The following is a 22,734-nucleotide window of genomic DNA, read 5'->3' as shown; positions in this document are numbered from 1 at the left end:
TGGCACTCATTTCTGTGTTCAGTGTTTGCCTTACAGGTTCACAAACTCCAGGGCGATTCTAAGAGCCAAACATGTCGCTAGTACACACCAGTGAGATGGTTTCTTAAACATGCCTTGTTGTCATAAGCTTTCCATAATATTACATATAGACTTTGCTGACTAGCAGCTAGGAAGGTCACTGCCTGAAATCAAGGCTGAGGCCAGGTATAGGTGAATATTAAAGGCTTTTGTGGTATGTACAAGAGCAAAGCGTTGTGTCACGGTTATGTGTTTGGTACTGCTTGACAATTCTATATATTTTTTTGCTATTACCTACCAGGTTCCAGCTTACTTGATGCACCAAATAAGTTGTAGCACACATAAATGCGGAAAGTTAAAGACTTCCTATATGATTGTAAACCAGGAATGGACTTGTCCCAAGGTTCCAAGCAGACCAAGGTTTTAAAAAAATCACAGTTTGGAAAACTACTTTAATTTCCCTAATACCATTCATACAGGTAATGAGATTCCCAAGAAAGTGCAGGAGTGACAGGAGTTTTTTTTTTCCAGCTCCATGGAGCAAAGAGTAACTGCCCTTCACCCAAGTGTTGCTGGGCACTGCCAATCAACTGGCTGAAGGAAGACTCCTATCCTTTACTTGCACAAATACCGCTGTGTGGAAATGTTTGATTGAAAAAACACGAACAGTCATGGTGAGAAAAATAAAGCATCACACTTACCTAGATAATGCTGTTTTAAACAACAATTTCAAACTATTAGTGGAATATCTGTTAAACAGTTGACTGCAGGCTCTAACCAACCAAAGCAACTAGCTAATAGCTTTTTATACTTGTGTAACTTTATGAAGATTACAAGGGCAGAAAGTATAATATTCTGCTCTATAATAACCTAAAAACAATACTTCATTTTGGTTTATTCTGTATATTTGCCCAAAATTATGCATACAAGTTAAAATATCAATAAATAAATGTTATAAATAACAAACTTCAAAGTGGGGTATCTTCCCTCAAGGTTATCAAACCATGAGAATCATATTTTGGCCCACGCCTAGTCTAAACATAAGTAAATGCACCTTCTGTAGAACTTCAGTTCATTTCATGTCTATGAAATATGCATGTTGCTTTTGTACAGTGTTGCTATGTATATGGATGAAGGGTGTAATATTTAGTGCTCTGCTCCTTCAGGATGTGGTACATTAGTTTTACCATTAGTCACCCTCTGATTTTATTTTTTTCCATCCTCTTACTGCCTAAATTTATAAACAATTATTTAAAAAATAAATTGTGTAAAAAATACACATCCATCCATTTTCTACACCCGCTTCTTCCGAAGAGGGTCGCTGGGGAGCCAATCTCCTGCTGTCTACAGGTGGGGTACACCCTGGTCACCCACAGGTCGCCAGTCCATTGCAGGCAACACACAGGACAAATAACGATGCATACCTAAGGGCAATTTAGAGGGACCAATTTACCTAACAGTCATGCTTTTGGACCGTGGGAGAAAAAGCCGGAGTACCTCGAGAGAACCTACGCATGCATGGAGAGAACATGCAAGCCATGCAGAAAGACTGGCAGGGAGTGGAGATGTATGTATGATGCAAATTAGTGACATTAAATATAACATCATAGTAATTAAACAAATTCCCCAGTCTCAGGTATAAATGTTATTTTATTGATTGTGGTATTCCAAAACAAGGTATTGAAATTGAATTACAACATATGTTTCAGTACAGTCCATTCTGGTATACTTGAAAATCCCTTTCAGATGTCATTTAAACTATGACCACTAAATGACTAGTAATTGAGGTGATTTTTGCAACTATAGTCTAAAAGATGTTAATAATCTGGAGATGAAAGTTCAATGGCTTGTAGCCTATGACTGTACCCAGGTGGTCAAATAATGCTTAGCTGAATAAATCAGGAAGAAGGTCAGAGGACATCAGAATGAGCCACGCTGGCCCTTCGGGGTTCTAAGATCATGAGCAACCAGATGTTACTTTTTAGCAGAGCAGATTGAGTGTCTGCATAGTTTAACATGAGATTAGGTAATGCCATTACTGGTTCATTGCTGCAACATTTAAGTAGCACTCGGTGTTATGTCAATTTTGTTGCAGTGGGATATGTTATGTGTTGTACATATGCCATCTCAGAGGGATGGTGCTCATTGAGCAGAATTTTTTCCATATGTCCAAAACATTCAAGGCTTTTCTAGTCATGAAATTATGTACACCCCAGTATCAGATGCATGGAGGGAAAAATGTAGATGTTATTTACATATAGCTTTACTTCTTTATACATAACTGAAAAGCTTGGCAGATACTTATTAGCTTGATTCAACTACAGAAATCTTAGCAGGTGATTTGATTTATGAATACCTATGTATCATTTAGACATAAACTTTGATGATCTGGTAGCATTGTTGGTTCGGTGTGGGTAAAAAGGACCTAAATGCAGGCTTAAAAGGATATAGATGTCATGCAATAAAAACTTGATATAATAAATAAAAAAACTAAAACCAGGAAGAAACCAGGCAACAAGAATGAAAATGTCAAAACTTGAAATAGAAAGAAAACATTAAAATCTAATCTGATTCCCTGGCATTAATCTCCCAAGTAATGATTAATTCATCTCAATTTGGTTCATCTTTTAAACACATCTTCACAAATTGGGCATTGTATTTATTTCTCTGTAGATATAGTACATAGGTTTCATTATTTGGGAGGCCCAGGACACGCTGGTGGGACTGTGTCTCGGCTGGCCTGGGAATGCCTTGGGCTCCCCCCGGAGGAGCTGGAGGAGGTGTCTGGGGAGAGGGACGTCTGGGTGTCTCTGCTGAGTCTGCTGCCGCCGCGACCTGGTCCCGGATAAAGCGGAAGACTACAAGTACGAGTTTCATTATTTATTTAAAACTGATAAATACATTTGCTACAATCATGGAACTCCTGATTTAACTTAGAACACACAGGTTGGACCACATATTAGCTGATGGAAGTCGAAATGTGTTAAAAAAATGGCAAAAATTGTTTGACTGCATTGCTTTTGCATAGAGAGCCTAACTAAAAGCAGTAATACTTCTAATAAATTGTATCACATTGAGTCTTTCAAACATGCAACGTTGTACAACCTCCTTTACTGAACATTTAGCTACAGTATTTAAGGTCCAAAATGCATCGACATGCATTGTTATTAGCTTGTATTACTGATAATAGTTAGCCTGATTATTGAGCATGTCATTCCCACAAGTAGTACTTGTAGGACAGCTTGTGAATCATGGGTATAACACATACTGGTTGTTTAAAACATGCATATACTCTTTAAGATAAAGAAAATGTTCAACATTCACTGTATTTATGTTAGCACACATAAAACAGATGAAATGATCCAAGACCTGTTGACATGATACATATTTTACAACGTTTGATGTGGGAGGTGTAGTGAACATAAAACGGTGGGTTTTGGTTGGATCACGCCAGTGTCTTTAATGGCATTGTTATGATCTCAGAGGGTGCCTGCAGATTCTCAGTGCGGTGATGAAATTATACTGCGACGGTTTTGGTTAAGGCTGGGCTTTGGCCTTGGCACAAGCCTGACTGCTCACTTGAAAGTCTGTTCGCATGTGTTGTAGAAATGGAGCAACTTGTCTGCATGCTTTGCTGCCATCTTTCTGGTTTAACTAGTTATACTGAAATAACAGTCTTTTCATCCCTGCAGCAGCACTCCACCTTCACAGTCAGTTTTTATGACAGGTCATAATTTCTCTCTGTAAAACTGTGATGGCCCAAGTCTCTTGAGAGTCATCACCATTTCCCTGCACGATACTGTGCTCCCTTTTCCACAAACATCACATAAGGCAGATTAGCACCCTGTCACACCTAATAGTTACACCAACAAAGAGAAAGGAAACCCTACGACTTTTACAGGAATAAATCTATAATTAAGTACCAACTGAAGATGAGAAAACAATCTTTGGAGCCTTTGCTGTTGGGATGTTCAGGTTTAGGGTATATGAGTACAGCTAAAAAAAAACCAGCACAGGCTTGGCATGGCAAACAGTTATCGACAGACTTGGCATGACAACAGTATATATCTGCAAGGAGTATACAGAACAGCAGTGTGTATAAAGGGCATGACACAGGAGGGAACGGAGAAACTGATTGGCATGAAACAGGTGGGCCAGATGAAGCTGATTATAGGCTGACTGTGGCAGGGAGCGGTAACCAAAACATGAATGAGCTGAACAGAGATGCACAGAAACGATCTGACCAAAGGAAAATCTTACAAATGTAACAGAACATAAACAGAACAAGTAGGAAACTAAACCTAAAGGAATGAACTAAAGCACCACCTGGAAAACATAAACAATAATTAGAGACAAGACAAAACGAAACTCAAACACCTTAAAATCATGACAAATACAGTCCAATCTTCAGTTCTTTCCATAGATGTTCAGTTGGATAATAGCCAGGTCATTGACTGGGCCATTGTAGAAGTTGTACTTTCTATCTCTGAAACTAATTAAGGGTTTCCTTGGCTTTGTGTTTCGGACCATTATTTTGTTTGGAAATCCGCAATCATTAGAGTCTAATGAAGAATATTTCTCCATTTATCCTTCTTTCAGTTATATCAGGTCAGCCAGTAGCAAACACTGTAAGACACCCCACACTAAGGTGATTGCATCTGCAAACTTCAGTTTGGCACGATCTTTTTGAGGTGATGAGCAGAAACATTCTTCATCCAAACATGGTGTGTGAATTAACATCCAAATAAGAGCATATAGCCCATTGCGGTTGAGTCCATTGCTTATTGTTTTTATGGGTAAACTGTACTTCCTATTTCCAGGTCTTTCTGAAGCTCTCTGTAAGTTCTCCTTGGCTGTGTTGGTTAACTCTTTTGATTATTCTTTTGACTCCTCGCAAAAATCTTACAAAGGAACCAAACCATATCTAGTTTATGGCGAAATGATGTTCTATGTACCTTTAATTTGCGGTTCCAACAGAGCTTGCTGGAACATTCAAAGGTTTACAAAGGCAGCTGTAACCACTGCCATTATTGTTTTTTGCAACAGTAAAACTTTTTTTGTGAAAATTATTTTGCTTTCACCAATAGTATTAGTCTGTTAAATACTTAAATAAACCACTATAGGCCATAGGTAAATAATAAACAACCTATATGAATTTGCACATAGCAGGAGGAATGATTTCTTAATACTGACAGATTTCATCATGTTTCTTGGCTTTCCATGCCTTTTTGCACATCCTTTCTTTGTGTGTTCAAGGCCTTTTTGTCTGTACAGTTCCAGTTTTTTACCCATATCTTCATTTATGGAATAATTTCCTTTGATTTCTATGTGTGGGTTATTTGGGTTATTGCTGACATCTGGTGGGAATTTTTCAGTTGCCTTATTAGGAAAACTGTATTTAAATTAAGTAAATGTTGATTTATTCATTACTTATTTTTCCAACTGAATATAGCTACTTTGTTTTATATAAAAGCTATATGTTTATGTTTTAATAAACATACAACAAATAAATGTTGGTTAGAAACCTTCTGTGCATGATATCTGGTATGGGTTATACATACTATAATTCACATCATTTGCCCCTGTTAAATAAAAACAAATAAGTATTCATTCATTCATTCATTCATCTTCCATACTGCTTATTCCATAGTGGGTCACAGGGGAGCTGGTGCCTATCTCCACCAGTCAAAAGGGTCCAAAAACAAATAAGTAAATAAATAATTTTCCCCCTAAACTAACAGGCCAAGCAAGGAGAGGAAGAAGAAGTCAGAGAAGCAGCCTAGATCCTCATGGTAACTCTGGGGGAGTTGCAAAGACCCACATCTCAGATGGAGAGATCTGTTAATAGGAGAACTATAAGTTAACTCCACAAATCTTGGGTTTGGTGGGAAACTAACACTCCACAGCACCCTGAACACACCATACCTTGTACCATATGGTTGTAGCACCATCGAGGGGATTTTTCTTCAGCTGATCAGAGTGGATGGGAGAAGTTCATCTTTATCTTCCAGCTGGCACATGCAAACAGCACTAGAATGGAATGGTTTGGATTAAAGCCTTGGCGTATGCATGTAAGGGGTGTACATTGTCCAGTGTTCTGGATCTGCTGCATTGGAATGTCTGATATTTGTTTTTATTTCCAGCAAATTATGTGGCGCTCTACACCTTGGACACTAAAAATGCACTTTGCACCTGGCACTTTATGACATGCATTTTATGTCACTTCATCATTTGAATCTTGTATGTATTTTTATATATAATAAACTTGTTATATGTTGTCTGCTAAGTCACAATAGATGAAAGCTGTTTTGCTAACACTAGCATATTCAAATCTGTAACCTCTTAGTAATGTAAGAAAATGTGTGTGTGTGTGTGTGTGTGTGTGTGTGTGTGTGTGTGTCTTTCTAATAAATACATACAATTAAATTAAAGCCATTTCATGGTTTATAATGGGCCAGCCAAAATCCAGTCCTATATAAAAACAGAGATTCTGTGCTAAAACCATCAAAATACTTGCAGCAGCAAATGCATCAAGAGGTGATTTTAACATGAGGAAATATGAAAAAGGAGCCTGGATGCCTTTGCAAGGCACAGTTTGCTTCATCCCCGATCTATTATTGTTTTCTTGTTTGTCTATGTTTTCTCCAGCACATAGCTGGCAAAAAGCCTCACTGACTGCTACTAATGTTTCACTGGTGTACATTACAGGTAATTGAAGTGCAGCAGCTGTCAGAATGATTCCATGCTGATATTTGCAACTTGGCAGCAAAGGACGACACTCAGCCACAAACGTTTTACAGGGTTATTCTTTTTTTCTTCTTCGCAAGTTATGTCAGCTAAGTGCCAACAGAGAAAGTCAGTTTGAGACAACTGGAGAAACCATTAGGAAGAGAGGGATATGGAATTATCAAAGTGGATGGCCAATGAAAAAAAAAAACTACAGAAGCTGGGAATCATGAGAACAAATTAAAATGTGAAAATTAATATTTAAATGTACTAAATCCAAACGTAATACTTATACACTCCAAGGCTTAGTATGCATCACTTTTAAAAAGACAATGTGAAAACAAGCTTTAAAAGGTGATTTAAGGAACATCTGATATAATTGTAAATGATCCCCATTCAAATCCAACCAGTCAAACTGCTGCAGCTTCTCCACGCTTTTGTTGGTGTGGAGCGCATCCATGATGCAGGAACCCACTGGTCTTCTGACTCGTCCATCTTCTCGAGGACTGCTTTCAGCTCCCTGAATGCCACAGCAATGTCTCCATTGACAATAACTGTGTCAAACAGGTGACCATACTGGCTGTCCAACATTTCAGCCTGGTCAATTATGTCCTCAAAATCCTCCTCCTGTGAACCCAGAAAAAAGAACAAATTCTGCATCTAAAAAAGAAGGTTAAATAGAAATCCTCATTTAGGTAAGCATGGCATACCAGTTACAGGGATAGTAAAAAGAAAGCACACCCTTTATTCTGGTGTTTACCTATTAGGATATATAAAACATTTTAGCCAACTCTTCTTTACAACATTACTTCATTGCTTGTATGACCCAATTTGGACCAAGTCAAGTCAAGATTATTTATATAGCGCTTTTCAGCAACAAGGCACTCAAAGTGCTGTACCTGCGGAAAAACATTACAATGATACAGAAAATCAAACACGGAAAAACAAATCAAATGACATTAATAATCCTTGGGGGTTTACTGGTAAGAAATGGTTCTAATCCAATCTTTCTAATAGAGGTAATTAGCTCATTAAGTTCTCTGTGGTAAGGAATCCATTCGGTGCTAGAAGAAAAATGATAATATTAATCCTTGAGGTCGCTGGTATGAGGCAGTTGTGGTCCCATCATTCAAATAAGCTTGGTCACTGGTAGAAAACAATTTTTACTCCAAACTTTTTAAATACTAATAATGTTTGGCTTTCACTGGTATGAAATTGTTATAATACAATCCTTCTAAGAAATCTAAAAATCTCTGGTCATTGATATAAAAACAGCTTTAGTCAAATTGTCATATACTAATAATATTTGGCTTTTGCTGGTAATCCTTCTGAGAAATCTGAAAATCTATGAAAAGTAATGAAATCACACATTTAGGTAAAGAAAGATCTCAGCAGGTGTAAGCAACACATACATAAGTAAAGATTTAAAGCAACACATATACAAATCAACATCATGCAGGGGATCCAGTGAAGGCGGTGTGAAGGGGTGCATATGTTTATCTTGGGCATGTGAGTGTGTGCAAAGTAAGTCCATGAAGCACTGTCACAGAGGCCATTGTCCTTGATGGTACATTAGAATGCTCAGGCAACTGTGGCTCAGTAGGAAGAGTAGTTGTCTTGCAATCACAAGGTTGTGGGTTCAATTCCAGCTTTCTCCTGCCATATGTCAATGTGCCCCTGGGCACTTAACCTCAAGTTGCCTACTGATCTGTGTATGAATGTGAGTGCGATTGGGTGAATGTGGCTCTAGTGTAAAGCACGATGAGTGGTCTGCATGACTGGACAAGTGCTATATAAGTTCAGTCCATTTACCATTTGTCCATTTAGGGAAGGGAGGGGGCAGAGCATCTTGCTTACATAACATCCAGGAGAAGTTGAAGATAGCCAGCTATCCAAGGCCATACAGGGTAGCCAGATTCAGATGACAACTATTGTTTTGGGTCAGGCCGACTCGTTGTTTTCCGTCTGCCTCGAGAGTCTCGCTGGTGCTTCTCAATTGTGAATCCAAACAGCCAAATTCCAGGTCCTTTCCGCCAAATCCGAGCGAACAACCTTCTCCAAGATTTATCCCATTCCACCCCTGAGTCCAGGAACTGCAACCTGCCTGCGATTCTGTGTAAGGATCACAACCAGTATGCCATTCAGCTCACATAACATCTCAGTCTGAGTGTTGATCGCTCTGCAGATCCCATCATACATGCCTGGCAGCCTTACAATAGCTGCTGACGTTTTCCGAATTTCTGGATATGCCAGGTAACCGCCAACTCCAAAAACCAGAAATCCTGTTATCAAACATCCAATTGTGTACACATCTTTGACATCCTCGACTGACATTATCGACAAACACACAATCCTCCACTTCTGCCAGGAGTCCTTCATGTATCCGGAGAAAAATGTCCCTTCTGGACAAGAGGGTTCCCCTTCACCCTGTCTTCTCGTCGAGAAAATTTGATCAATTGCATTGATAGACCTGCTGACCAAATCCATAACACACAATTTGGAAGATATACAAAGAGAGGCTCCAAAAAGGAAAGACAAGACACAGAGCTAAAGCAGGGCAGATATGGGAGGTTGCAGGAGACAGAGAAAAAGCGTCCTCCTCCACCGACAGCAGAAAGAAAAAGACCAGGCCTTGGCTGTCTTACAGGTGACCCTAAACTTCATGGTTCACTCAGTGATTACAAAGTACCCAGGTCTGGTGGCCGCAGGACAAGCCCAAAACATCACTTCTCCACTAACGTGCTTGACAGTTAATGTGTAATTCTGTCAATATGCTGTATTTGGTTTTTGCCAAATCTTAATCTGTTTTTAGAGTGATAAAACCTTCTTCTGGCAACCCCTCCAAACAGGCCATATTTGTTCAGTCTTTTTCCAGTTGTTGTGTCATGAACTTTGACTGAAGTTTGTAAAGTCTGAGATACAAATCCAGGCCAGTAACAATTGCTTCTCTGATTTCATTGTTAACACCTTTCCGTCTTGGTGTTGTGTTAAAACATATCCGTTAGCTCCAGACCAGCAACCAATTAAAACACCTGCTTTTATAGAGGTGCTTGGCTGCTGCTTTCTCTTTTGAATTATCTGGAAGCAACAAGGTGGTACTTTGTTTTTCACATGGTTTTTCAGTTTTCACCTTATTTTTGTTTAATAAATAAATAAAGTGGTGGAATCTGTAGTGTGTTTTTGTGTATTTGTTTTTACCCTGACTGCATATTGATCACTGCATTTTTTTAAGCGTTATGCCATTAAGGTTAACTGTTCCCTTGTAATCTCCCTGGCAGGCCTTGTGGGCATTTTAGCACCTTTGAAGAGGCTGTTTTAGAATAAGCTATGATACTGAAACACAACAGGATACAGAAGCATGACCACAAAGCTGCACTGACCGAGGCATACCAACTAGTTAGATGCTCAGAGTTGATGTTTCTCTAGCTGAGGGACAAAGAACCTGGTCCAAGTTCAAGAAAACCAGTTTAAGGGTGGAAAAGACTTGAGACTGGGCCATACAGTCACAGCTAGAATGGAATGACTTGGATCAAAGTATATTTATTTGTTTGAATGGCCAAATAAAAGTCCAGATCTAAATCTAAATGGAAATCTGCGGCAAAACTTAAGATTTACTGATCAATGATGCTCTGATGGGTAACAGGGAGGATGGTGCCTGTCTTCAGTATAGACAATGGATGGATGAATCTGGCTGAACTTGAGCTTTTTTGCAAAGAAGAACGGGTAATGCTTCAGTTTCTAGATGTTCACAGCTGGTATAGACATATCACAAAACACTGCTATGATTGCACCACAAGGTGGTTTTACAAACTATAGAATCAAAGAAAAAATCCCACTCGTTTTAGAGTTGCATTTGTGAAAAAAAGTATGTAAACAATGTATGCTTTTCCTTCCAGTTCATAATAATGCACTTTGTGTTGGTCTATTATATTAAGTGTCAATAATATACACTATGTCTCACAAAGCACTTTCCATACGACTTTCAGTATACGACTTTGTCTTGTAGTGTAACTTTAAGGCATTATTATGGGCCCCAGATATGAAAGTGTGTGCTTTAAGCTTAATAGCCTGTTGCATCTGTTGCCTCTTTTCTATTCACCGTTCCAGCACCGTAAGGCACCGTGGGCTGCTCGACTGCGTTCTACTCAGCCCACTCTGGCCATTGTGATCCTTAATATTTTTGTAGTGGTTCTTGAGGTTTTTAGTACATTTTGAGCTTTTTCATTTTGGCAGTGCCACAATGTGTGGTAAAACCCGTGACTTGTCATTCTCTCTGCAACCTTGGCAAAAACCTTCTCATTTCTCCTTGCCTCATCGAGCCCCCGCTGAATATTGCAGTCAGACTAATACAGCTGTCTATGTGAATGGCCAATCAGCTTCACAATCAATTTCAGCCCTGCTCAGCCCCAGTAGGACCTGCTGCCAAACAAGTACCAAAAAGTATGTACCAGGTTGGAGAAGACAGTAATTCAAACCGTTGCAAAACTGGCTGAGTGGAGTGGAGCTGATCAAAGTAGAGCCCAAGGAAAAGGGGCATACTGACGCTCTTATTATGAAAGAAATAAGGGTGTAAGAAGGGAAGCTGTCCTCAAGTTGCCCTGCTGTGTTGACAAGGTTGGTTAATAAAGACTTCTATCAAGCTAGGAGACAACAGCTGGTTAAAAAAGCCTCCACTACTTTTAAATTGATTATGCAGCAATATTTTGTGTACCGGTAGAAAACAGAATTGGGAACAGAGTGACAAAACATACACTGATTTGTTAAGACTGTGATAATACCATGGCTGGCCAACCATTACCCTCTAAAAATGCTAGCAGTTAATATCTGCTTTAAAGCCACCTATTGGTGCTAAGCTAAAGGACTGCCCCACCACTGCACCCACAAGAAAGCTAACTGTACTGACAAGTAATTACATATATTATTAGATGCCCTTCAGATATGCAGAAAAGAAAAGAACCATCTTTGTGTCAGTAATACTCAGAATGAAATGTGAACAAACAAGCATACTCACTGAAAACATCCTGACTTGCTTACTGTCTTCATCACAGACAAATTTAGCCCTCCGTCTGGTGAGGCGAAGCTCTTCAATCCTTGGGGGTTTCACAAACACCACGTATGGTTTGAATTCAGAATTGTACACATGCTTTATTTTCTGTTGTGGGAAAATAAAAAAAACAGAAAAAGGACAAGGTCAGACATAAATGGGAAAGTATGGTACAATGAGAATGAATGGTTTGTTCTTTTTTTTTTGCCTATAGATGTGATTTAAATGCTGTAAAACAGAAGAGATTGCAGACTTGTAGGGAAAAATGTGACTAATATTATTTCAAATAAGGGTTGCTATAAATTTCCTTTTTGTGAGTTTTATACTGCAAACGTTATCCTTAATTAGGGTGGGAGTAAAATAATAAAACTGCAGGTAACTTTATTTTATAGCTGAAACATACCAGCAAAATTTAAAAAAACTATTTATAAAGCACAGTGTTAAATGATACAGCCCACGGTGCCATGCAAAAGAATTAATACTCCTTAAACTTTCTCATATTTTCTCAGGCTCCTCAGATTTAATACTTTGTAGAACCACTTTGTGCAATTACAGCTGTGCGTACCTACCAGCGTTGCATATTTAGAGATAAAAAAAAATTCCCGTTCTTCATTACACAGTAGCCCAAATTCTGCCAGATTGAATGGAAAGAGTCAATGAGCATATTTTCTATGTCTTGTGAAAGATTCTCAGTTGAATTTAGGTTTGGACTTTGACTGGTCCATTTTACACATGGATATGCAGTGATCTAAACTCCTGGTTCTCAAACTGTGGTACAAGTACCGATGGTGGTTCTTGGGCTGCACCTAGTGGTAGTCAGAATATATTGTTTGGTAAAAAAAATGTAGCTACTTATCTGGTGTTCCGTTTACCCCTGAAGTGGAATCTGACTTCTGGGAATGGTATGAAACCCAAGCTAACTATCTTACAGTTTAATGTTGGAAGCAAGGTGGGGTTTGGTAATGGATGTCCTGTATGACCATAGAACCTAGTGAGTACCACACCTGACACAAACTAATGTTATTGTATTTCATTGCATTTTGTTCTGCCATACACTGCAGCAATGAGATACAAAATGTCAGAAAAAAAGTGTTTTAATTTTTTTTGTTTTGTTTTGCCATAATTATTTCTCAATCTAATATTCAGGAAGCCATATTGGATTTTTCGGTCAGGGTTGGTGAGAAACCTTTTACTGACATCTGGGGACCTTTTTGTTTATTTTTCTAATAACAAACTTGTTTTAAATTCTAAAATAAAAAAAATGTGAAAAGCAAAATTAAGTCACATCCTTCAACTAATTAAATGATGGATGAGATGATGATGGATGAGAATATTTTTGTGCGGCTTTTATGATGTCATTCAACATACTGAAAGTTACAGCCCTACAGCAATAATGTTTGAATATGTGTGTCAAAACATTGGTTTGTAATGACTCTAAATGCAGACTGGGCCCATTTTGGCTTTGTGTCAGCAATTTCTTTTTAACGATTCTGTTGGTTTATTAATGCTCATTAACACACCTGATTGTAATGTGACAAATTGCTAAAATCCAAGTGGTATGAATACTTGTGCAAGGCAGTGTAAGTTATCAAAACTGTGTGACCATGAACAATGAATCATCTTTTTGATGGGTTTATGCTTACACTTGGGTGCACATCCAGGAGACACACTTTGCCCTCAGCCATCACTCTCTGTACTGAGTCCAGATTTGATCCATAGTAGCTACCTCTGTACTGTCCATATTCTACAAACCTATAAGCATTGAGGCAAGGAGATAACAGGGTAAAAAGGCTTTGAATGGTTGGATAAGAGTGGAATGAGGTAAAAGAACTCAAGTAAGACTATTTATTCTATACCTGTCATTGAGGATGAGCTCCTCAAAAGCCTGAACTGATACAAAATGATAATCCACGCCTTCTCTCTCCTGCTTCCTTTTCTCACGTGTTGTGTCTGAAGAATAAAAAGATGGGACAGTTCCCCGTGTTTGCAAAGAGAATAATTGTTCAAGTGTGCTGTGCTGGAGATTAAGGTTCAAAGTAATGAAACCTCAAGATGTGCAACTTACACGGTACACCGACGCCATAGCGGTCCGGGTCGGAGATCACCAGCCTCCTCTTCAGTTCGTTCACGCCAACCCCGCTGGGCCCTTGAGACAACGATCAAAACACAATTTTCTGACTCTGGGTTTTGATTCTCAATAGTGTAGTAATGCTTTCTTTGAGACGAGCCCAACAGTAAATGACACATCTGTCTTTATCATTAGAGAATTAGAAAGCAAATGAGAGTCAGACAGACGGAGCTCTGATTTCATTCTAACAGTGATGCTCAAAACCCTTCTGTCTGTTCAGTGCTTAATGCTCTTACACCCTCTGGAAAATCCATAGCATCATAACTAAATGTACCATCTGCAAAGCAATGCAGTATCCATGTCACAATAATGTAGGTTGAAGAGGACGGAGCACACACAGGCATTTGTCCAAATGTTCAGTACTGTAGCAGCTGGGATTGTTGCAGAGCCAGATTGCATCAGTCTCTAATGGTGCACTGTCTTAAAGAAAGATTCCTGTCATACCTGCCTTTTCCATCACTGGGCTGCATGACTTTGATACATAACCAAATATCCAGTTTATGGACTTGCTACTCTTTCACTGCTGATGTGCTCCACAGCTGCTGCGCAGATCTGCAGAGGAGTACCATCAGACTCATTGGATGCTTTCTTTCCAGTTTTAATTTCTTTGTAAGTTACATGATATGCTGTACCAGCTGTCCGAGGTTAAACGGGTCTTTGGCTTAAAACGAAACGTGTAAGCAATACAAATAATAAGGATATACATCCAGTATGGTCAAACTTTATACATCTGCTCCTGGGTTAGGGATCCTCAGTTTAGCTTTTTCCTGGCTAGAAATCTGATTCCCAATTAGCTATATATTCTGAATGATGTCCTAGTGATGTATACTGTCAATGAGGATCCTTCACAGCCGACAGTAAATCGGAACCTGGAGTCGAGGTGACTCGACCCAGCTCAATTAAAATAGTCTAAATCTAAATCCAAGCTGTCTTAGGTGTTCCAGTTTGATGATAAACCTCTTGGCTGACATCATGAGGGATCTTATTCACAAGCATTTGTCTCTTTCCTCCCATTCAGCTATCTTTTATCTCCTCTCTATCTGACCCTGATTTTGCACCTCTTCAAGTCTTTGCATTTCTTGCCTTCCTGTCTTCCACTTTTAATATTTTTTTTCTTCTTCCACCTCCCCACATTTCTTCCTTCTTCTATTCCCCTCAGTCCTTCTATGACCTTGAGTTGCATCCTATTATGACATTAAAAAGACCTTTGGCTGGGCTCACTGTGGAATTCCCTGTGGGGAGATAGAGCTCAAAAATACACAGAGCAGACCTGCAGGATTGGCAGAGGAGTGAATGTGGGGTTGGACCACTGCATTAATTAAGTGAAAACAATATATTTTAACTCAAAGACGTCTGACACTGTTTATGTGATTCTGATGGGAAAGGATTATTTTTCCGATCAAAAGGGGGCTCATAAATCTTCATCAAGGCATTACATTTTCTTTTGATCAACAACAGGTTGAATATGTTTTATTTAAATAAATAGGATGATGGTGTTTTGCGTTCTTGCATTACCATGAAAGCAGTGGATTGATAGAAAGCAGAATTCAACTGACCACAGCACCATGTTTTATTCACATAGCTCCACAGTTCCTAAACTTTTACTATACAGTACATTAGTTCAGTATATCACAAAGCTTGTGCACATCAGATAGAAATCCAGCCTTTGAATACAGATGCATTTTTCACAGTTTTACATACCAATCAGGACAATAAGACGGGGTCTGTCCTTTGGCTCCTTGTGGTAGAGCACCACCTCTATATAGGTAGGGGGACTGATTGCACCATGTACCTCAGAGCTCCACCTCCGTAACTGAGCAGTTTTCCTGGTTCTGCTGCCTTTTCGTCCGAGTCGGAAACTCCTTCTTAGGCCAGCTGGGGTAACAAAGCCAACAATAATCTTTAAATATTGAAGTTTCTGAAATTTTTCTAGAAATCTTAAATTTGCATTATTAGTATTTTTAGCCATGTTGTTTGATGAAACCGTATTCCTCACTTGTACTTGGCAAATGTGTGAGCGTACATGTGTTGCTAATTCCACAAGGGTGAAACATTCATTTGCAGTCAAGCTACCTGGTAAATACAGTATAATAGATTTATTTGTTTCTACCATTTCATTTTGTAGCTTTTATGAGAAGCTCTGAACAAAGGGCCAATGCTAAAAGCTCCCTTTAGTTCACAAGCTAGTAGTTAACCTTTTCTTTTGACAGTGTATTCTTATTGTGTGTTTGATTTGTTCTTGGAGGTCAACATTTCAGAGTTCTGGGTTAGAAAATCAACTGGAAAGTTCTCTGTTGCTACGTTTCCAAACAAATTTCCAGAATGTTGACGGCTTCTGACCAGCCCAAGGTAAATCCAATATAACCACTGAGCCTATAAAAAAGGTGTGGAAGTTTATTATTTGCATTTCTGACATTTGTACCCTATTAAACCAGTGGCATTTGTGTGTATTGTTGAAATCTAGCAAACTACAATGTTATTGGCATATACAGTTAAATTCACTGAGAATACCAGAGAGGAATCGGCAGTGTGATGCACTGTTGTCTGTAGGAGAGAGGAATAACTTGCTGTAGTTTATTACCTTTGCGAATGAGGTTGTGTTTTTATGGTTAGTCTGTCTGTCTCTCTGTCTTTTGGCAAAGTAACTCAAAAATGTTATGAACGGATTTGGATGAAATTTCTGGACAAGGTGCCAATTAGGTCAAGGGACAGATGATTAGATTTTGGTGGTGATGCAAACTACAATCTAGATCTAGGATTTTTTTTTAAGGATTCTTTATCAGTGCCAGACCATGGCGTGACAACTTGGAATTTCTTCATGGTTTGTCATCCTGTTAGCAGCTGACATACAGTGACCAGAAGTCATCCAGAGTATAGCTCATTATTGTAGAAAAAAGCTGACATACGTCAATGACACTATTGCCTTGGTGGATGTCTGCGCTGTCTGAGTGCTTTTTTTTGTTTTTCTTATGCCAAGTTCAGTTTTTAAGCTTAAAGTCCTCTTAAGTGTCTACAAGAAGTCAAAGTAAAATATGAACATTTTTGTACAAAATCTAAATTAACAATCCAAATGGACCAAATAGAGACAATAGACAAACCTGTCAATTGTAACATAAGAAAACGATGGTAACTAGTCTGGCTCTGAAAGTAAGGGTGCGAACATCTCCTGCTTCTGGGTGGGAGGGACTGTTGCGTGAGAACTGGGTCACCTGTGAGTGCGTCAGGATGGTGCAGAGCACCACAGCAGCACCCGCTACTCAATAAAAAGACAATAGATTTATTTATTTTTTTTAATGTCAGTGTCCAAAAGTTACCAATAACATAGGTTAAAGTTGCTAGATTTTTGATAGTCACTTTTTTAAGTTGCTAAAAGGTTCTGAAAAATCATTACAAATAGCAATAAAGCTGCTAAGTTGGCAACACCACTTAGCTACCAAATATAAAAATCTTCATTATTGTTTATTACTAGATCTTACAGGGCAACACAGAGACAAACAGAACAAACAACCAAGCATGCACATAGACCTAAAGCCAATTTAGAAAGACTAATTAACCAAACATGCTTGATTTTTGGAGGAAGAAGGAGTCCCCGGAAAGAACCCATGCATAATGGGGAGAACATGCAAACTTCAAGCAGAAAAGCCCTGGGCCATAACTCAAACACATCACCTTCTTGCTGCAAGGCAACCAAGAAGATGATGCTAGCTAAAAACAGGCGAGCTAAAAACTGTGCCTGTCATGTAACACTCTTTCAGGAAAGAACATTAAAAATCTGCCTTCAAAATAAAAGCCCACTGATTTTAAATGATAGAACCAAACCTGTCGCAGATATAATCACTACAGTGACAGGTACTTTGGGATGTTATCCATATTCCCATCCAATTATTCATGTTAGAAAAGTGGTACCTTTGTATGATTGTTAGCTATGCTATAACATCACAATGCTCTGTGGTGTAAATGGGGTATAATGCAACTTTTGGGGTGTTTAGCGCAATGAAATAATGAAATAATCAAACATGGGTTTTGCAAGTTTCATGTGATCGGATGTCATTAAAGTAAAAAAATAATATGACGTATCAGTTTTTTTGACTGAGGTTTTAATCAATGCTCATGAGATTGCACCTTGAAGTATAAATCAATAATTTGTAAATTTGATTCATTTGATATAAAAATATTGGCTTGTGTTTGATCTACATTTTGTTTTTGAACCTCCAATCTTTTTCTTTAGATGCAGAAATACCAACACTGCCTCTTTATTTTAGTGTCAATCAAATTTTCATAGATTTTATAATACAATTATGGGAACTTGTTTTGACATACCACATAATATCAAGGATTGCTAGTTTCTGTGCCTTTAACAATAATTAATTGAACATTGTTTCTGTTAGGGGGACAGTTGAAAATGGCTTGTTTAAACTATAAACCTCCATTCTAAAGACAGAGCAGGGAATGACTGAATGACAGACAACATAGTGCCTATTTTAGAAACCACCAACACTAGCATCAAAGCTCTGGTGTTCAGCAATACAAGAGCATGTCTTAGTGAAGACTCAGTCTGTCACGCTCTGCTGGTGTTCTGTCTGACATCCAGCTTTCATAAGGTTGCTGTGGTCTGGCTCATTCCCCATCATGATGTTAACCATCGCTCTGTGGCAATGCCAAGTCTTCTTTTTCTAAATGTAACCCCGTGAGCATGTTTAAATGTGTTCTTTTTAGGCTCCACAAAGAAAAACTTTCCTCTGTGGAAAAGAGTTTTGTTCACATGGTATTTCACACTTTAAACATTCCTGTTGACTCTGGAATGTGACATAGAAATATATGTTTGCAATCTTAGGTCATTCCGTCAGAGAAACTATTGTGTAACCAGGAAACGGGTCCTGCTGCAGATTTCTTGGAACTGCTGTGTGTTAATCTTGGACTAAACCTGTACTGCTAAAATGATTTGATTTGAGTTTTATTCTACATCACAAAGGACTTAATGACTTACTCAGACCAGTGTGTGGGACTAAGTGGTTCAGAAGGATACTGTCCCATACATATGAGATATTGTGACAACGTATGTAACTGAAAACAAACTAGAAAAATGTGCATTTTCTGCGAAAATGCAGTGTGAATGCTGAAAGCTGGCAGAAACAAGCTGTAATTGACTGCAGAAAATCAGCTTAAATCTGATAAATTAGTAGAAATAGCAGAAAAAGCAAAGAAAAACTGTCATCTGATCTGTTTGAGCAGGAAGACTATTAGCTATAAAACAGCTTTAATGTAAAGTTACCTCAAAACTACTTGTTGAAAGAGTTGTTGAAATGCAAGAACTGACAAAAACTTTAAAAAAGCAGGAAAGAGCTGCCATAGATGAGCTGAAAAAGCATAGATTGAAGCAAAAACTATAGCCTAAGAAGTTGAAGTCAGTGCTAAAATACATAAAAAATAGCAGAAATTTCAGAAAAATTGATCTAATAAATACACTGAAGAAACACAAAAACAAACAAGAAATTGCCTAAAAAACGCAAAAGTGTTCTTAAGCTAAGAGAGAGGAGAAAGAGAAGCTAAAATGCTAACATTAGCATATTGGTTATCACTAGCATGAAGGCTGATATTAATTAAACCCATCTACCATGCAAAAAGCAATATATAAGATAAATTTAGCTAAAATTCCGATGCTTACTACAGCGTATATTCAAATGTCTATGAAATTGCCATTTAAAATTATTCACTCTTCAGCATTCACACAATAATAATAATAGTAATAAACTAGAACATTTCTGAAGAAATTTAGACGGGGCCTGCCTCTTGGTGCGTGCTTCTCGGACCAGAGCCAATGGTTGGGGGCTGAGGTACAAAACCAAAGCAACAGAACGGTGTGCATCATGATTGAGGGTAGAAGGTTAAGATGTCTATCTAGACCTGTTCTTGTTTCACCAGTAATCATTCGTCCTTGCATTGCTTTGGCAGTCGCAAATAAATAAAAAGTCCAGTTTAGAGATGTGTAGTAATAGGTGTCACCAGGCAATGGCATGGGAGTCAGGCCACTCACTGTTCTCCCTTCATTGCTATGGCAGGCCCCAACTAAGGAATGTTGAAACTTTTATTTTGTAAATATCAGTGAGTTTATTTTGAAAGGATAAAGTAGATCTCTCTCCATCACAGAGTCCCAGCAATAGTGTTAAGACCAATGCTGCAATTATCGCTGTGTGAAATATGAAGACGATTATTTTGTAGGGTATGTCTAGGTGTTGTTTTGAAAGTCCAGTATAGTTGTCCTTTGTACCTCCACTAGATATAAAGAACCTGGTTGCTATTCTAAAATCATTGTGTATGTTATCAGCTTAAAAAATCAATACAAACTATGGATCGCTGAGACTTTTATTTTGAAAGTTTCAATAAGCCTTATTTCAAAGGACCAGCATACTCGCATTTCCAACACAGGGTGAGCTCCAACAGTAGTGTGAGGCCCAGTCCTGCAATCATTTATAATTTAAAATGTAAAGGCTTTTATTTTGTAGAGCATGTTTTGTCTTGTTTTGAAAATCCAGCATGGTTGTCCTTTCAGGTCTGGGTTACTTTCATTAGTTTCATAGAACCTGCTTGCTATTCTAAAATCATTGTCTGCTATTATCAGCTTAAATAATCGCTAGTAACTATTAAAGATTGAGGTTTTTAGTTTGAAAATTTCAGTAAGCCTTATTTTAAAGGGCTGACCTGGTCCTATTTCCTACACTGGATGAGCTCCAACATTAGTGTAAAGCCCAGTGCTGCAATTTTCTATAGTTTAAAATGTAAAGGCTTTTATTTTGTAGAGCATTTTTGTCTTATTTTGAAAATCTAGCAGGTTTGTCCTTTCAAGTCTGGGTTATTTCCATTGGTCATATAGAACCTGCTTGCTCGGTTGAAATCATTGTTTATGCTATTAGCTTTAAAAAAAAATCATTTGTACATATGGAAGGTTTATGTTGAGTGTAAAAAGAGGCTTTTATTTTGTAGCGTATGTGTAGGTCTTATTTTGAAAGTCTAGTTTGGTTGTCAGCTATGACTGACTTATCGTGATCACTCATGGAAGCTTCTGGCCTGAGCTCAGCCTCAGAGCCACTCTCTGTCAGAGGTTACTTAAGTTCACTGGCAGCTGTGTTCTGTTGCTATGGTAATTAATGAGCAGCCAACAGCTGCTGTTTCTCACTCATGCAGCACCACACTTTGTGTCTCATGATGGCCTGGCTTTATAACATGGTGGCACATGCTCCCCAACTACTGCCCATAACTTGGAAACTGTAAGGGCTATCGACGTCATTCTTGGACCGTTTTTCTCAGAACGGACAGGGGAACGAGAATATTAACACGTTTTTCTTGAAAATATAATATTAAAGGCACAACACTAGGTGAAAAAAAGGGAAAAATGGAGAAAAACACGAAAATGCCTGAACATGCTCTCAAACAACATCTAATAACTCGGAAACTATAAGGGCTATCGTTTTGATTCATGCACCGTATGAATCAGCAGGCATTGCTGAACAATTATGGAACTTCTCAATTTTCTACAAAAATCTGTCTGGGAGGTGTGACCCTGTGAAAAAGTGGATCATTTTGACCATTTTTAACCTGAGTGAAGGTGAATTTTTCACTCTCAAACAAAATTACGTCACAAGGAAACGATAAAAGGTATCCGAATACGTTTTGCACCGTATGTATCAGCAGGGATGGGTGAACAATCCTGGAGATTTTTGTGTGTCTACATAAATCTGTGTAGGAGATATGACAGTGTAGAAAAGTGGATAATTTTGAAATTTGTTAATTTCAAGCAATTTTGGGAAGGACAGATTTGGTACTCCTAAACAAACGTTTTTTATGACAAAACGATAAAAGGTATCAAATAAATTCCTTCACTGTGAGTGACAGCAAGGTGTGAAGAATAATTGGTGCAAAGCTCAAGTCTCTAACTTGAACGGTTTACGAGAGACGGCGATTCGAAAACGTGTGAGTTTAAGGATTTTTTGCTCTGATTTTTTCTGAAATTCCTATAGGTTTTCCATTCAGGGTGTGTTGACTTTGCTTTGCTCCTGGGTGTGTTGCATGAAATCGGTTAGTCCCACATTAATGAGGGTGACATTTTCTGAATCGCGATAGAGCATCCTACGTTTTGATACATAATTTGTGGCAGTCGAGTGAAAATTGAGAAAGAGAGGAGAGTTTGTTCGTTCTTTCTCAGGTTATTTAAAAACCTAGAGCATACACTTTACCAAACTGACGAATTCCGCCATAGGATTACATTATAAAATCAAAAAATGTCAAAAATCTTGCCTAAAATTTGAATCGCAATTGTAGAAGAACCGTAATAGATATCAAAACGCTGAATCATTTGAAGATAGCCTAATGTCTTGTGAACATTTCAAAAGGATGGTGTTTCTAGCTGAAAGTATGCAGAAGTAGTAAGCTGTTAAAGAGCACAAAGTTTTAGCTGAATTTTGCAGAATTTTTAAGATTTTCCATTCATTTCAATGGGCCAAAAATCGGCACAAAAAGCTGAATATTTTAAAAAGTATAAAAAGTATTAATACCAAAAGTCATAGCCGTAATGTCCTAAATGAGCTGAACATTTTAAAAGTTGAATAGCTGAAATAGCACAAAGTATGAAGGAGGAGATAGGTGCCAAAAAAAGTGTTAGATATACATAATAGTAAAGAGAAACAGGATCTCTATAGTGTGAATGCCTTCAGCATTCACACTATAATACCACTCTCAGACATTTGCTCATGAATTACGTATGCATTGGTTCCATGGGGTGTTTTTGAAAGATCTTTTGTTTGAGTAAAACACGATACATTTT

General features: G+C 38.2%; 1 protein-coding gene across 7 annotated transcripts in view; it reads right to left on the bottom strand.

Annotated features, from left to right (window-relative positions):
- Nucleotides 1-6,129: 6,129 nt before the first annotated feature.
- The window catches only part of LOC124870099 (MAGUK p55 subfamily member 7-like), a 36,190-nt gene continuing 19,585 nt past the window's right edge, over nt 6,130-22,734 (bottom strand). For all 7 annotated transcript variants that reach the window (XM_047368583.1, XM_047368581.1, XM_047368582.1 and 4 more), the window contains 6 exons: nt 15,618-15,791; nt 13,854-13,934; nt 13,645-13,738; nt 13,432-13,540; nt 11,756-11,896; nt 6,130-7,371 (listed from right to left, as the gene is read on the bottom strand). In XM_047368583.1, coding sequence (XP_047224539.1) covers nt 7,141-7,371; nt 11,756-11,896; nt 13,432-13,540; nt 13,645-13,738; nt 13,854-13,934; nt 15,618-15,791 — 830 coding nt within the window. In that variant the 3' untranslated portion in view covers nt 6,130-7,140. The remainder of the gene's footprint in view (nt 7,372-11,755; nt 11,897-13,431; nt 13,541-13,644; nt 13,739-13,853; nt 13,935-15,617; nt 15,792-22,734) is intronic.

The sequence above is a fragment of the Girardinichthys multiradiatus genome, chromosome 6, assembly GCF_021462225.1.
Source record: "Girardinichthys multiradiatus isolate DD_20200921_A chromosome 6, DD_fGirMul_XY1, whole genome shotgun sequence".
NCBI lineage: Eukaryota > Metazoa > Chordata > Actinopteri > Cyprinodontiformes > Goodeidae > Girardinichthys > Girardinichthys multiradiatus.
The sequence above is the reverse complement of the archived record's forward strand: the minus strand, read 5'-3'. Positions and strand labels throughout refer to the sequence as shown.